The sequence below is a fragment of the Rousettus aegyptiacus genome, unplaced genomic scaffold (assembly GCF_014176215.1).
Source record: "Rousettus aegyptiacus isolate mRouAeg1 unplaced genomic scaffold, mRouAeg1.p scaffold_m13_p_12, whole genome shotgun sequence".
Classification (NCBI taxonomy): Eukaryota; Metazoa; Chordata; class Mammalia; order Chiroptera; family Pteropodidae; genus Rousettus; species Rousettus aegyptiacus.
This window is the reverse complement of record NW_023416287.1, coordinates 41,393,179-41,409,986: the sequence shown is the minus strand read 5'-3', so window position 1 is coordinate 41,409,986 and position 16,808 is coordinate 41,393,179. Positions and strand designations below refer to the sequence as shown.

The 16,808-nt window shown below is 38.2% G+C and overlaps 1 protein-coding gene across 3 annotated transcripts in view; it reads left to right on the top strand.

The window, feature by feature from the left end:
* The first annotated feature begins 3,318 nt into the window (after positions 1–3,318).
* Positions 3,319–16,808, top strand: part of NAPB (NSF attachment protein beta) — a 34,318-nt gene continuing 20,828 nt past the window's right edge. For 2 of the 3 annotated variants that reach the window (XM_016121962.2, XM_016121959.2), the window contains exon 1: positions 3,320–3,473. Coding sequence is in view for 2 of the 3 variants with exons in the window: in XM_016121959.2 (XP_015977445.1) it covers positions 3,376–3,473 (98 nt within the window). In the remaining variant the exon portion in view is untranslated. Of the gene's footprint in view, positions 3,474–16,808 lie in introns of all 3 variants that reach the window. The other variant, XM_016121960.2, reaches the window with a different exon arrangement.

Sequence of the window (16,808 nt, the reverse complement as noted above, 5' to 3'; positions counted from 1 at the left end):
TGCAGCTAGAAGCCCTCATGCCAGCACACGCCCAGGCCAGAAGGTATGAGAGGAGCCATCTAGGAGTCAGGGAGCTACGGCCCGCCCCCTTGTGGAGGAATGGGGAACAAATACTGTGATTACAGTATTTGCCCTTCACCTCACTGTGGGAAACCTGTTAGCGAAATGCAGCAGGAAGTCAGAGGGCATGGGAGATTCACAGATGGAGTTCACACAGGCCAGTGTTCTGGGGCGCACAGAGAAGAGTGTGAGTGTGATGCAGTACAGGGCAAATTTCCCCGAGTTGGTGGGGGAGACCAAGCCCTGCTCCAAGAGAAGAGGGTCCTTTGGCAGAGAGTGTAGAAAGAATTCGACACCCATTCCCCAAAGTTAGAGTCAAAAGGAGAGTTTATTATAAAAGAGGTAACACTCCACAGACAGAGAGTGTCATCTCCTCTCAGAAGCAGAGAGTGAGAGGGACCCAGAGAGACGTGGAAAGACAGTGAGCAGGAGGCCAAGTGTTCAGGAAATTCAGTTTATATATCGTTTTTTAGTTTCTGTGAGTTATTGTTTAAAAGACTTTGTTAACCCATTTCCTTTGATATGGACATACAGTGAGAAAGGAAAGAGTTAAGTAGCATGAAAAGGTAAGGATGTGCAGAACGAAAGGCCTGTTGGCAGTTCCCAGGCTTTAATCCACAGGTTCTCCATAGGGAAAGACTCTTGGTTCCTGTTTCCCCTTCACAGGTATGGAGAATGAGTTGTTAGTAATCCAGCAGAAATCTTCCTTTGTTCTAAAGGTGTCCTGGCCTGGCTGCAGGGCTGATCAGCTTACTGCAGTCTCTGATTGTGGTTTGATTAACATTTTAATTCTCTTTCCTCCTCCCTACATTAAGTGGAGCTGGGGAGAGGAGGGGCTGAATGAGTGATCCTTCCAGCATAGGGAGATTTCCCTCTGTCTTAATTCTCTGAAAAGAGTTGCTAGTTTTTCACTTTTTTGTCCATTTCTTTTAAGGATTGAGAAAGGGAGATTCTATGATCTGGCTTCATTTCATTTTCATTTCCTTATTCAGACAACCTGAGCAAGTCTCCTCCTTCATGGATTGCTCTTCTGTTTCTCTAGTCAATTCTCTGAAAGGTCTGTATCTCTGACCTGCCACCTCCACTCACCTAGCCTCTGGGAGAAGGAAACACTCATTCTAGACAACAATTAAGGTTTGGAGCTTTTCTCCCACTTGGATGTGGATTAGGAGAAGGGTAGGAATGCCCGTAGGTGCTCTGTGAGAAAAAAGAGAATGGTGGTAACACCCAGAAACATTAAACTCCTACAACTGTTGTGGAAAACTCCCAAAACCAGTCCAGCAAAAAACCAAGCAGTAACCCAGAGAGATAGGAGAACTCGGATTTATTACACAGGGTCCCAGAGGAACTAGTGCTCTGAAGATCTGGGTGGTGTGCTCAGTGGCAACATTCCTTATATACAAGGATTTTACACAAGCTGATTGGTCAGTTTGAACTCAAACCGTTAAAATGGCGGGAGTTGCTATGAAGATTGCAAGTAGTAACATTGGAGAAGGGTGAGAGTTGCTATGGGTAACCAGCAAATACAACTCGTTACAGGAAGGGAGACCTGCCAAGGTACAAGGTGCTATAAAAGGCAGGGGCAGTTACATTTACAAGTCGAGTAAAGTGCAAGTGAGCTCTTGCATGAGCTCCTGCATTCAGCAAGCATATTTACAGAAGCAGAACAAAGGGCTGATTAGCTTTTTGATGTAAATTCCTCAAATTTTCTATTCACAATTTCTAATGGCAAGTACTAGTTTAGAGGAGGCAGTCCATTCTACTTCCTTTACAGCCAACTACAGATTTGAGAATCGAGAATTGTAAGCTTTAGAATAGTCGTGGAGAATCTTTTTAAAATGTACACTTCCCAATTCTAGGAGATACTGATACAAAAAGCTAGTGGCTTAGGAATCAGTGTTTCTTGAACATCCTTTAGTTTCAGCATTGAGCCAGGTTTGGGAACTGCTTTAATTAACTGATGCTGCACTTCAGAGTTTGAGTTGGCTCTTTTCATTATATCCCCATATACTACTCTGCTTTTCAAATGCTTATGTCCACTTTTCAGTTTTCCTCTTTACTCCTGCATTTACAACCACCTCCAATTCCTGCTCCCCTTCCCCATCCTGCTCCAAAAGCAATCAAATTAGAATAATGCATATAGTAATAGTAAATAAACTCTACCTGGAAAGCTGAAATTTCCTTCTATCTCTAGAGTGTCCTACGATGCATGAACACTGACATTTGCTTGTCATCTTTCCTTCTAGGAGTTTGGCCCTTCTTGCCTTGTTCTGTAAAGGCAGACTACATTTTCTAAGATACATTTTGTGCGCCAATACCCACAATGTACTTATTAATAGTTTAAAATTGTCACAAGCTCTCATTTGGCAATGATTTTTATATTTGCTTCACCACCTCTGCTTTAGCATTGCCCAACGTGAATGGTCCAGACTTTATATTAAAAAATAACTCCCTCTGGGACAGTCGGGAAACCTTTGGCACAGGGTAGCATCTGTCTATGGATACTTCTCCTAGGAAATTAGATTTCCTGGCAGGCAGGAATTGTGTCCCAGGAGACTGACCCCCTACGGCCAGTATCATGTAAAGGATAAGAAAGCTCAATGGCTAACATTCATTGAAAAGAATTCTATCAATAAAAAGTGGATTATGCATATTATTTATAACCAAGGAAAAGAGGACCAATAGAAGGTTGCAAAATGGGGAAACTAAAAAATAACTGAATTATATTTGGGAAAATTATACATTCTTAAACTTCTTGCTCTGGGGATAAAAATGGCTCTTTCTTTCTGGTGTTGCTGGTAGGTGGGTGCGTGGATGGGTATTACACAGTTCATGAAGTTGTTTTCTGTGGCTGTATTAGATTCCCTCTTGCGGAATTCGCCTGTAGGTTGAGCATTCCATTCCGTTAGCCCGTTTCCTCATCCAACCCATTGCAATGTGTCAATCGTGCTGAGCAGGAATTCCTGAACCAACGTGATGCTGAGTGTTTAAAGTTATCTTTACTGGAAGCCACGAACCATTTAGCGTTTCTCGCACACTTAAACGTTTAAAGTTCACCTTGGCCTAGGGCGCCCACCCTGAAACCCCGGGCTCTGGCAGTCGGCCAGCTGGGTCCCCATCCCGCCCGGCTCTGAGCCCTGCTGGGAACTGTAGTTGGCGCGCTGTGCAGTACCGCCGCCCGGGCCGAGCCCAGCACTACCAATCCCGGCAGGCCGCGCGCGCCGCTCCCGCACTCCCCGCCTCGCGAGGGGAGGGCGAAGGCGCAGAAGGCGCGCGTCCACTGTTGAGGAGGCTGTGGCGGCGGCGGCTGGAGACATGGACAACGCGGGGAAGGAGCGTGAGGCAGTGCAGCTGATGGCGGAGGCCGAGAAGCGAGTCAAGGCCTCCCACTCCTTCCTCCGAGGGCTGTTCGGGTAAGCGTCAGCCCGCGCGCGCCCTGAGGGAGTCTCCGTCCCGCGTACCCTTCCCGGCCGGCTGTCCCCACTCTTCCCTCGGGGCCTTCCAAAGCTCCCCAGAGGTCCCCTGGGGACCCCAGACCTGCCCCCAGTGCGATTTCTAAAACCCCAGAGCGCCCCAAGGGGCCTCATTGCCCACGCGCCCTCCAGGGCCGCCAGACTGTGCCCCTCACACACCGCCCTCCCGCGCCCGCCCCCTCGGGCGCGGCGCTGCCTCGTGTCGGTGCGGGGGTCCTCCGGCCTCACCGGTCGGCCGCCACCCGGGCTGGGCGTGGGTCCCCACAGCAGTGGCGACACTAATCTGCTTATTTCGCCCTGGCTGAACCCGCGTAGCTCGAGAGGTCTGTGTCGGGCCGGCGCGAGGCGGCGGAGTAGCCGCGAAAGGACCGGGAGGTGGGTCTGCGACCCCTGGCTCGCGTGTCTGGGGCGCGTCCGGCTGGGCGTTGCGCCCCGCGGAGGAGCCGTCGGCCGCGGCGCCGGAATTCCGTCTTCCGTACGTCCATTTGCCTTGCGCCAAGCGGACGTTGAATAAATATTCGTTGGGTAAACGAATACCTTTTCTCAGCATGATATTTTTCCTTCTCTAGAGATTGATGTAATAATAGCAGGGCCTCTTGTTTGATTACGAGTAAATCAGCGTCTTTGGGGAATCCCTTTAATTTCCTGTAATTCTTTCAATGTCTCCTAGGGAAGGTCTTAAATTTGGGCTTCCCAAAAAGCAGACCCTGCACTGACAGTTATTGGAATAATTATGGGCGGTTGAATATGAATGATTCAGCTGTTTAGGATGAGAGAAGCAGAAATTTCGTAGTGGTGGTTTTTCCTTTTGAAAATAAAAGATCCTCTACCGACACCAAGAGCTTTTTTTTGATTCTTGAGAAGGACAAGTAACCCATACTTAACCATTGCATTATTAGACGTGGTTTTATTTCTGTACAAATTCAGTTTGGAATCTGCTTGTTTTGGCACTTTCATTTTTTGGTTAGAATGTTTTGTCGTTGACATATTTCCAGGAAGTGCTTAAATGCAGGTTTTAATGCAATGCCTTGTAATAGTATGGGATGCAAAGATGCATGAAGGTATGGGTTCCTGTCTTCGAGAACCTCTCAGAGGGCGTTTATCCCAGCTGGGTTGTAAATTTTTTATGTGACATGTAGTTTGAAATATAGCAATGAATGTGTACATTTGTTCCCCTTTAAAAGTTACTACAGTACATAAGGAGCATTGCCTAATACTTACTTGATGCTAACACTAAACAATGCTTCCTTTTTCTGATTCAGAAAGTATTTAAAATTTATTCAGATAAAATTTAATGTCATAGCGTCTCATGCCAGGAGATGATTTAATGTCAGCATATTTCAAGTCAAGCAGGATGTCCTTCCCTGGAAAAGAATTTGTAATAGGCAGAAGATAAAAGCGTTATAGCATTTGATGTTGTTTCAGGGGAACACGCTGCTTTTTGTGAAGAGGTGTTGCACTATTGTTTTTGTGAAATTGGGCCAAATCTTGAGCCAGTAATCTAAAAAGGATTTTGAGAAGTTTTTTTTGTTTTTAAAGACATATCTTTTCTCACTTTGACTGTTGATCACCTATTTCATTGACAGGCTACATAGGAAGATACCATTTGTAAAACATTTAGGTCTTCCTCAGTTTCAGTAGATATTAAAACCCAGATTGAACTTTAAAAAAAGTTTTTAAGCTCAGATTTAGAGACAGGTAGTATAGTATTGTAGTATAAGAAATATATGTGGTCTCTGGCCATGCTACCCTGAACAAGTCTGATCCTGTCTGATCTCAGAAGCTAAGCAGAGTCGGGCCTGGTGAGTATGCGGATGGGAGACCACCTTGGAAGACCAAGTGCTGTAGGCATTTATATAAATGAATGAATGAATGAATGAATAAATAAATAAAGGATTGTAAAATGGCTAGGTCCTTGCAATCTGTGAGGTCAACCAAGGTTTGCCTTGGCTTAAAAAAATATATATATATATACACACACACACGTATGTATGTGTGTGTGTTTCTTGTGTATTTCTTATGTACTAATACAAGAAATAGAATAACCTATATATTGGATAGTTATTTTGTACATTATGTAACATTACATATGAACTGTGATAATAAATATAGCTCTAGTTCTCTCATTTACTAATATGGTGACTGGCCAAGTAAATCATACCTGGAGCTTCTGTTTTTTCAGCTTTTAAATGGGCAGAGGTAAAGAATCTACTTTTCAGAATTGTAAGAATTGAATGAGATGTCAGAATGCTTATTAGACTGCACAGAGCTACATTACTCTTAATTATAACCATTTGGTTTTCAATTTGCAGTGTCATGTTACAGTATGTATATCAAATAATACACTATTACCAGATTGAGTTTTTCTGTTTTCATTTTGCGGTGTTCACCATACATTCTCTTATTCATGGGAGCCCTGTGAGGTACAAACTTTTGTAGAAGAGGTAGGGAGAACCCAGTGGTGGTATATGACTCTAGAATGTAAGCTCCTGGGGAGTCTGTCTTATATTGTGAAACAGTACCTCACCCAGCATGTGGCATGCAGGAAACACTTAGTGAATATTGGTAGATAGAATTAATGTGTGAATGCGAATACTGATCAATTATTTATTTATGTATGTATGTATGTATGTATGTATTTACTTATTTTTGCTCTTGTCTAGTTTTGTAGAGCAAAGGCAGCAACACGAAGGGGAGGTCATATCATTTTCTTCTTTATTTTACTTAAATATCTGTTTGTTATAAATATAGTAGCTACACATGGTAGAAAAATGCAGAGTACAGAGGGTTTCAAATGAAAAGCAGAATTTTCCCTGAGTTTTCCCTCGCCTAAATACTACTCCTTAGAAATAACTATTTGTAACTTTCTTTTTAATTCTTCTAATGGTTACCACTATAATTCTGAATAATTTTAGAATACTGCTGTTTCCTAACTTACTAATTTTAGACAATATCTATAGATTCTGCTAAAAATGAATAATTTAGCATAGCTTATATGACCTTGCATTTTTTTCTTCCTGGTTTGGTTAATTCTCAATTTCTAAATAATGCCCTTTTATGTAAATAACATTTAAACTTGTAACTCTTCCTTTAAATTTTTTTCAAATATTTCCCTATTTCTGTGGGTTATAGAGTGGCTATGAATATATTGTTCAAACTGGGACATTTTTGAGATGCCAAGAAAATGAATATAAACCAAACGTGTCGGTGCAGCCAGTGTGCAGGGTCATCCTAGTTATAGGATACTTTATAATCTTATGCTTTCAACTTTGTATTCATTTGATTAGATGATAAAATCAATAAAGCTTTTGTACCTTCACAGAATTTTCAGTGACCGATACTTAGAGTTCACAATAAAGAAACTTGGTAAGAAGACTTTCAGAACATTAGCCATATCCATATTTAAATACAGCTTATTACAAGTAATAGTAATTTAATTAAAAGCTAACAAATTAATAGACCAGTACTTGCTTAGATTCAAGTTTGTATTTTTTCATTGTCAGGAAGTATCTGTCAATTCCTGTTTTAATTAAGGGTTGAATGAAGAGTTGTATTTTGAAGGCCTTTTCAATATCTATGGAGTTAAACCTGATTTTTCTCCTGGGTTATTAATATGTTATTAATATGTTAATTAATGAATATCCTCATACTGAACTGTCCTTGCATTCCTTGAATAAACCCTCTGGATTATAACGTATTTCTTTTAAATATTTTATTTCTGATTCTTCTGTTTACAATTCTTTTGTGTATAGACTATCATATTGAACTATTGATGTTACAAGTGTTTCATAAAAAGAATATGAAAGTTTTTTTTTTTTTTCCTGTGCTCTGGTCTTTGAAGGTTTAAGTACTAAAATTAATTTTTAGAGCGTACTAAAGAATAAAAAGCATTTATTTGAGCAAAAGGAGCTACAGTCCTGGAGACACAGATTCAGGTAGCAACCTAAATTGTGCTCCAACGAGACATTGGGGAACATAGTTTTGTTAGTGGCAGAGTTTTTATCCTTATGCTGGGTGGTGGTAATGTTAAATATAAAACAACTAGTTATTTTACCAGCAAAATTGGTTTATTCAGAAATATCAGAGAATTGCAGTTTCAGACAAGCAGGCTATGGCAAAACCGTAGACCAAGCTGGAGAACAAAGAAGAGCTTGCTTTGATTAGATTTTAGGAGGAAATTGTGGGGGATCGTTCCAAACAGAAGTTCACTGGAGAAGAATAAGATTGAGCTTTTTGGTGGTTTTTTATTGACTGCAGATAGTGATTAGTATTTCGTTCCTGGGATAGGAGGGATCTTCCTCTTTCTTAAAAAAGCAGGAGACAAATTCCCATGTGATTAATGTCCTTCCTTGTCAAAATAATTATTTCTTTCTTCTGGTTATTCAGGCTGTAAAGAGTGGTAGGTGGGTGAGATGTTCCCCCTTCAGGGCTTCCTGACTCCATTTTAAATGAGCTTTTCTGTATTTTCACAAGGAAAAACCAAGATTTTAGATTATTTGAGGATTAATAGGTTTTTAAAAGAAAAATGACTTGTCTGCATGTAGCTGTTATCTGAGCTCTTTGAAATAATAAGCTATACTCTTCCCGGGCTGATACCGCCTCTCCCCTGCCCCGCCACCCCGGCCCCCAAACATCTAAATGGAAATAAACAAGATGAAATAGTGAATACAGGGAGGGACTTGCAGGCTGGACACAAGACGCAGCTCCACTATTCACTGGTGTCTGGTGGAACATGTGACCCTGACCCAGCTTCCTCAGTATAACATGAGGTTGGGGTGGAAAATCAGACACTCACATTTTTTCTAGACCTGGAGTTTAATAGTTTTCTTTTAGAAGAAAGAAAGGAAGAAGGAAGGAAAGGAAGGAAAAGAAGGAAAGGAAGGAAGGAAACCTTTCTTTAGAAGAAAGGTTTTCTTCAAGGTCAGGATACCATAATACCAAAAAAACAGTCAATTTGGCTCAACTTAGTTTTCTTAATGTTAGGTTAGTGTCGTGTATGTACATATATCACTTTATAATGTAGATTTCCTCACAGAAACTTGTTTCTGTTTTCTAGGATCTTCTACCTCACTATGGGATCTCTGGATAGCAATCAATTGAATTATTTGAATGTGAATTCTGAATATTAGTCCTTAACTCATTTCCTTTTCATAAAAAGAAAAGGGCAGCTCGCTGCCAGCATTAATTTAACATCATGTGTAGTAACTCTGTGTTTTCTAGGATTTGACATTTTCAGTGATGGAGGATTACTGTATTTTATAAATAGAAATGCCATACTAAAAACAATGCTATAAATAGAATGATGTCATTTGTTTTCAAAGACTATGCTATACTAGAGTGATGCAAAAATAATAAAAGGAGATAATTTGTGCAAACTTTGGGGGTAGGATTAGGACTGTAATCCCGTGGGTTATCTCAGGGTAAATGCTGCAGCCACAAGCGCCACCTGCAAGTATTCTTGAGGCCAACAGGAAATGGGTTAAAACATAAAAATTAACTTTCATTTATATAAAATATAGTAGGCATTTGGAATAATTTTCATAAGTTTTAAATTATGTTCTGTTTATGATAAGTGAGTTTCTCTAGTACTTTTGAAATAAGAATACTTCTGTGTTAGGAGAGGTGAGAGTCTTGAGTCTAGCATGGTTCATTTAATATTTTAATAAAGATCACTAAACTTGAAGTGAGGTGTCTGCTCCACCACTGACCTTGGCTGGATGACCTTGGGCAAACCATTGACCTCCAGATACAGATTTCTCTTCCGTATAGTGGATATAGTGTCTTTCATGGTTGTTGTAATGAGGAAAATGACATAACATCTGGAAATACCCAGCATAAAACCTGGCATAATGTAGGCATTCTGCCATTTCTAGCTAAATCTGTCTTGGAAAATAATAGGATAAAGTACAATTTAATTAAGCTAGTTTTTTTAGAAACTCTTAAGAATGGTTGCACTATAATTTCAGTTATAGCTTCCTGTTACACTTTTGAAAAACAATACTCAAAGTGGTAAGCCGTTATTAGCTCCAAGGAGCTATGATTAAGATTGAAAACTTTCTCATGTTAGAAATTTTTCATTGTAGAAGTTAGCTAATTTTTTAAAATATGTTGATTTGAAGTGGAGGAAAAGGAACATGAAGGTGTGAGAGAAGGCTTTGCTTATTCTGACACTTCGTTTTTGAGGTGGCTTGTTGCCATTCTGTCATTCGCTTTGTGACATAGCCCCCAACGGTTATTTTGTTTGTTTTTTTATGTGTGTATATAATATATACCCACATATATAAACAATTTCACATACCATAAAATTTACCCATTTAAAGTGTAGAATTCACTTACTTTTAGCGTAGTCACAGAACTGGGCAGCCATTACAACAATCAATTTTACAACATAATACCCCTAAAAGAAACTATCCTCTTACATTCCTGTTTGTTTGTTTGTTTGTTTGTCCGTTCCCCAACAATCTCACTCTAGGCAACCACTAATCTGTTTTCCGTCTCTATGGATATGCCTATTCTATACTTATATGTAAATGGAATCACACATTATATGCTGTCTTGTGATTGGCTTCCTTCACTTAATGTTTTCGGGGCTCATCCATGTTGTATCATGTATCAAGACTTCATTCCTTTTTATTGTCTAATAATATTTTATTGTGTGTATATACCACATTTTATTTATCAGTTTATCAGTTGATAGACATTTGAGTTGTTTCTATTTTTAGGCTATTAATGAATAATGCTGCTTGTGAACATTTTTATACAAATTTTTTTGTGGACATTATGTTTCATTTCTCTTGGGTGTATACCTAGGAGTGGAATTGCTGGGTCACATTGTAACTCTTAAGTTTAACCTTTTGAGTAACTGCAGAACTTTTCCAAAGTGACTACACTATTTTATATTCATACAAGTGATAAATGAGGTTTGAAATTTCTCCTTTTCCTTGTTAACACTTGTTCTTATCTGTTTTTGATTCTAGTCATCCCAGTGGGAATGAAGTAATGTCTCATATGTGGTTTTGATTTGTATTTTCCTGATGGCTAATGATGTTGAGCATTTTCTCGTGCTTATTGCTTATTTGTATATATTCTTTGGAGAAATGTCTACTTAGATCCTTTACTTATTTTTCATTGGGTTATTAGTCTTTTTATTATTGAGGTGTACAAGTTCGTTATATATTCTGGATACAGATCCCTTGTTAAGCATGATGCACAAATACTGCTAAAGCATTTTATTCCTTCAATACATGAAGGTAATTATAACAATCATCTTGTTTGAGTACATACTCTGGATCAAGCCCCACTATGGCAACTATATGTGGATTATTTCCTTTTTTTCTCTCTTTTCGTAAATTTAAGTGCCTTTTATTTTTTTCCCTTTTTTATTAAGTTTATTTGGGTAACATTGGTTAATACAATTATGTAATTTTCAAGTGTACATTATAATTTGACATCTGTATATTCTATTGTGAGTTTACCACCCAAAATCCAGTTTCCTTCAGTTACTATATGTTTGATCCTCTTTACCCCCTTCCCCCACTCCCTACTCTCTTATAGTCCATATCCATGAATCTCTGTTCATATGTTGCTTTTAGGTTAATATCCCACATATAAGTGATATCAAGTGATATACAACTTTTTTAATCTGACTTATTTCGCTTAGCATGATTATCTTGAGGTCCATCCAGGTTGTTGTAAATGGCAGTATTTCCTTTCTTCTGATGTGTCAGTAATATTCCATTGTATATCTGTACCACCGTTTCTTTATTCATTCATCTATCTTCGGACACTTTGTTTGCTTCCATGTCCTAGCCACTGTGAATAATGCTGCTATGAACATCGGTGTGCAAATATCTTTTCAAATATGGGTTTTCAAGTCTTGAGGAAAATACCCTATAGAGGGATTGCTGAATCATATGGTACATCAAATCTTAGTTTTTTGAGGAACCTCCATACTATTTTCCAGAGTGGCTGTACCAATTTGCAGTCCCACCAGCAGTGTGTGAGGGTTCCTTTCTCTCTGCATCCTCTCCAACATTTGTTCTTTCTTGTCCTGTTGATTATAGCTATTCTGACAGGTGTGAGATGGTATCTCATTGTGGTTTTGATTTGCATTTCCCTAACAGCTAGCAATGTTGAGCATCTTTTCAAATATCTCTTGGCTATTTGATGTCCTCTGGGGAGAAGTGTCTGTTCAGGTCTTCTGCCCATTTTTTGACTGAATCATTTGTTTTTTGTTGTTGTTGTTGTTATTGAGTTGTATGAGTTCTTTGTATATTTTGGATACTAGGCCCTTATCTGAGGCGTTGTTTGCAAATATATTTTCCCATTTGGATGGTTGTCTCTTTACCTTTTGCTGAAGAGAAGCTTTTTAGTTTGATGTAGTCCCTTTGAGGTCAAATTCATAAAATCCCCTTTAAGTCTAAGGTTCTTGAGTTTTGTTCCTGTGTTTTCTTCTATGCATTTTATTGTTTCAGGTCTTATATTCAGGTTTTTAAAATCCATTTTGAGTCAATTTTGGTGTGTGGTGATAGACAACAGTTTAATTTCATTCTTTTGCATGTAGCTGTTTTAGTTTTCCCAGCACCATTTATTGAAGAGACTTTCCTTTCTCCACTGTATGTTTTTGGCTTTTTTTTTTTGTCAAAAATCATTTGCCCATATAAATATAGGTTTACTTCTGGCCTCTCGATTCTGTTCCACTGGTCCATGTGTCTGTTTTGCTGCCAATACCATGCCATTTAGATTACTGTCACTTTGTAGAATAATTTGAAGTTGGGCAGAGTGATGCCTCCAGCCTCCTTCTTTTATTATTTTTTTTTTTCAGGATGGCTTAGGCAATCCGGGGTCTTTGGTGCTTCCCTACAAATATGACGATTTTGTGTTCTATTTCTTTAAAAAATGCTGATGGGATTTTGATGGGATTGCATTAAATGTGTATTATGCTTTAGGTAATAAGGTAATTTTAACTATGTGGATTCTTCCAATCCAAGAACATGGAATATATTTCCATTTCTTTGTATCTTCTTCAATTTCTTTTATTAGGGTCTTGTAGTTTTCATTATAAAGGTCCTTCACAGGTTTCATTAAATTTATTCCTAGGTATTTTATTCTTTTCGTTGCAGTTGCAAAAGGAATTATTTTTTCCACTTCTTTCTCTGATACTTCATTATTATGGATTTTTGAAGGTTGATTTTGTATCCAGAGACTTTACTGTATTTGCTTATTGTTTCTAGTAGTGTTCTTGGGGAATCTTTAGGGTTTTCTATATAGAGAATCATGTCAATCACAAATAGTGACAGTTTGACTTCTTCATTTCCTATTTGGATGTCTTTTATATCTTTCTCTTGTCTGATTGTACTTGCTAGGACCTCCAATGCTATATCGAATAAGAGTGGTGATTGTAGACAGCCTTGTCTTGTTCCTGATTTTATAGGGAAGGTTTTTAGTTTTTCACCATTAAGTATAATGTTGGCTGAGGGTTTGTCATAGATGGCCTTTATTATGTTAAGGTACTTTCCTTCTATACTGATTTTATCAAGTATTTTGATCATAAATGGGTGCTGTATCTTGTTGAAGGCTTTTCCTGCATCTATTGATATGATCATATGATTAATTTTTTTTAAATTTGTTTATGTAGTGTATCACATGAATCAATTTGTGTATGTTTGAACCTTCCCTGTGCCTCTGGGATGAAGCCCACTTGATCGTGGTGTATAATCTTTTTAATATGTTGCTGTATTCGATTTGCTAGTATCTTATTTAGGGTTCTTGCATCTGTGTTCGTAAGAGATATCTGTCTATAGTTTTCTTTTTTGTGTTATCTTTACCAGATTTTGGTATCAGAGTAGTATTGGCCTCATAAAATGAGTTGGGAAGTATTGCCTCCTCTTCGATTTTTTGGAAGAGTTTGAGGAGGAGAGGTATTAAATCTTCTTTGAATGTTTGATAGAATTCACTAGTGAAGCCATCTGGTCCTGGACTTATACTTTTTGGTAGTATTTTAACGATTGTTCCTATTTACATACTGCCGATTGGTCTATTTAGATTTTCCAGTTCTTCTTGATTCAGTCTAGGAAGGTTGTATTTTTCTAAGTACTGGTCAATTTTTAGGTTATTAAATTTGTTACTATATACTCTTTCATAGTATTCTTGCATGATCCTTTGTATTTCTGCAGTGTCAGTTGTAATTTCCCCTCTTTCATCCCTGATTTTGTTTATCTGTGTCCTTTCTCTTTTTTCTTTAGTGAGTCTAGCCAGGGAGTTGCATATTTATTAACTATCTCAAAGAACCAGCTTTTTGTTGCATTTATTTTTTCTTTGTTTTTTTGTTGTTGTTGTTTGTTTGTTTTCACTATCATTTATTTTGGCTCTAATTTTGATTATTTCTTTCCATTGCTGACTTTAAGATTCATTTGTTCTTCTTTCACCTGTTTTTTAAGATGAAGTGTTGTTAGGTTGTTTATTTGGGCTCATTCTTGTTTTTGGAGTAGGCCTGTAATAATATGAACTTTCCTCTTATGACTACTTTTGCCATGTCCCAAAAGTTTTGATATGTTGTACTATCATTATTGTTCATTTCTTTGTATCTCTCGATCTTTTTATTTCTTCCCTGAGGTAGTTATTCCTCAATAGCATGTTGTTTAATCTTCATGTATTTGTGGTTCTTGCTGCTTTACTTTTGCAGTTGATCTCAAGTTTCAAAGCATTATGATCAGAGAATATGGTTGGAATGGTATCAACTGTGTTATATTTTTTGAAGCTATCTCTGTGTCTCAGTATGTGGTCGATTCTTGAGAATGTTTCATGTGCACTAGAGAAGAATGTATAAGTAGCTGTTTTGGGCCGAAAGGCTCTGTAAATGTCAATTATGTCCAGTTGGTCTAATGTGTTATTTAGGATGTTATTTTCTTATTGATTTTCTGTTTGGATGATCTGTCCATATCCAATAATGTGGTATTTAGGTCCGCTGCTACGATAGTATTTTGGTCTGTTTCTTTAGTTCTTTTAGTACTTTCTTTACATATTTTGGGGCTTCCTGATTGGGAGCATAGATATTAATAAGTGTTTTGTCTTCTTGGTACATGATTTCCTTTATCATTATAAAGTGTCCCTCAGTATCTTTCTTTACCTTTTTTATTTGATGTCTGTTTTGTCATATTAGTACCACTATTCCCGCTTCTCTCCAAATGCCATTTTCTTGAAATATCATTTTCTACTCTTTCACTTCGAGTCTATATTTGTCTTTGGAGCTGAGATGTGTCTCCTGGAGACAGCATATGGTTGAGTTTTGTTTTTTGATCTATTCTGCAACTCTGTGCCATTTTATTGGTGAGTTCAGTCCAATTACATTTAGGGCGAATATGAGGTCTTCTTATAGCCATTTTATCTTTTGCTTTCTGATAGCTTGGTGTTTCCATTGCTTTCTTGTTCTTCTGTTTCTATTTCCTTGATTCTGGTTGGCTTTTATGGGTTTTCCCTTTGGTTCTTCTTGTTTTATGTTATATGCTTCGATTCTGAATCTTTGATGTGTGTGGTTACCATTACGATTATGTAAAGGATAATTATATATATACAGTTTTCCATTTTCTTCTGCACGTGCCGTATCTCCATTTCCCTTTGCAAATTTGGATCTTTGAATCCTCTTTTCAGTCATTGTTATCTCAATTTGTCCCTATGCATTGAACATTCATTACTATCTTGATATGGCAATTCTCTTATTATTTAAGCTTATAAGGCCCTGTTTTTAGTAAGGGTTGCACTCTGCTTTTATTTGCCTGATAGTCACTTTACTCCTAATTATGGTTTTTTTTTCTGTCATTTTGTTTTAGATGAGCTGACCTCTTTCAGTATTTCCTGTAGTGCAGGCCTCATAGAGGAGAATTTCCTCAATTTTTGTATGTCTTCTTTCTTCTTCATTGATTTTTGATCATTTGAATGCAGTGTATCTTGGTGAAGGCCTTTTGGGGTTGAGATAATTGGGTGTTCTGTTGGCTTCTTGAATTCCAAGCTTCAGCTCAATCCTTAGATTTGGAAAATTCTCATCAGCTGTTTGTCTGAAAATGCTTTCTAGTCCCTGCTCCTCTTTCTTACGTTTGATCATGCTCATTTTTCTTATATTTTCTCTCCTGGTGGTATCAGCTAGTTTTTGAATTTCTCTTTCATTATTTTTCATTTTTCGGTTTCTCTCTTCTTCATTCTGGTTCTTTCTAGATTTCTGTCTTCGATATCACTGATCCTTTCCTCCATTTGGTCAACTCAATTTCCCAAGCTTGCTATTTCATTTTTCAACTCTTGCAGTTTGTTCTTCATCTCCAGAAGTTATCACTGGTTCCTTTTGAAGGTTTCAGTCTCCTTTCTCTGCTCATCTAGGTGTTTCGAAGTACCATTCTGAATTCTCTGTCATTTAAATTGCATAGTTCTATGTGTGGAAGCCTATTTTCTGGAGATTTTTCTCTTTCTTTCAGAGCTGCCCTGTCACCTTAGTTGTTTGTGGTGTTTAGTGGACTATTTCTGCACCTGGGCGTTAATGGAAATGTATTCTGCATTTTTCCAGGAAAGATTTATTATATAAATGTCTTTAACCTGGTGCAAAGAAGTCACCTTTCTTTTGGTTTCCAGTAGATGGCGTTTAAGCTTCTTGGATCCCTACTTTATATAAAGCCTTAATAATGCCTTTTTTTCCCTTGTAGATGTTTTATCATGCTCGCTTTCCTCAGTTTCAGTCCCTGTCAGTGTTAGCAACCGTGTCAGTAGCGTTTGTGCAGAACCCCCTGGCAATCTCCAGTGTTCAGTCTCAGAGTATATGAGGGGGAGGGACCCTCTCGGTTGAGGGTTTGGGTTGCAGCTCATCCTCAGTTTTGCCACCGGGCCAGTAAAAATCAACTGTTTTTTCTCTGCTCCTTCCACACTGAGGAAGGCTTGTTCCTGCCAGACCCGACAGATAATATAGCCATAGAATGGTGTGGTGCTTTTTTATATGCTCGCTCTTCAGGTTTTGTTCTTATTTTTAAGTCCGAATAAACATAGTGCTAATCTCTTGGAAATTAACAGGGTAAAGATGTCTTATCCTTCCAGTTTTAATCTTTTGAAAAATGTACTTCTGATTTCTCAGACTGTGAAGCTTCTGAGGTCAGCCACATCTGTATTTGAGTTTCAATTCTGTAGCATCCTTGCTGTGTGACCTTGGGCTAGTTACTTTACTTTTGTATGCCTTAGTTTCTTCATCTGGAAAACGAGAGCAGCTGTCTAGATTCTGTACTGCTTATCTGGCACATA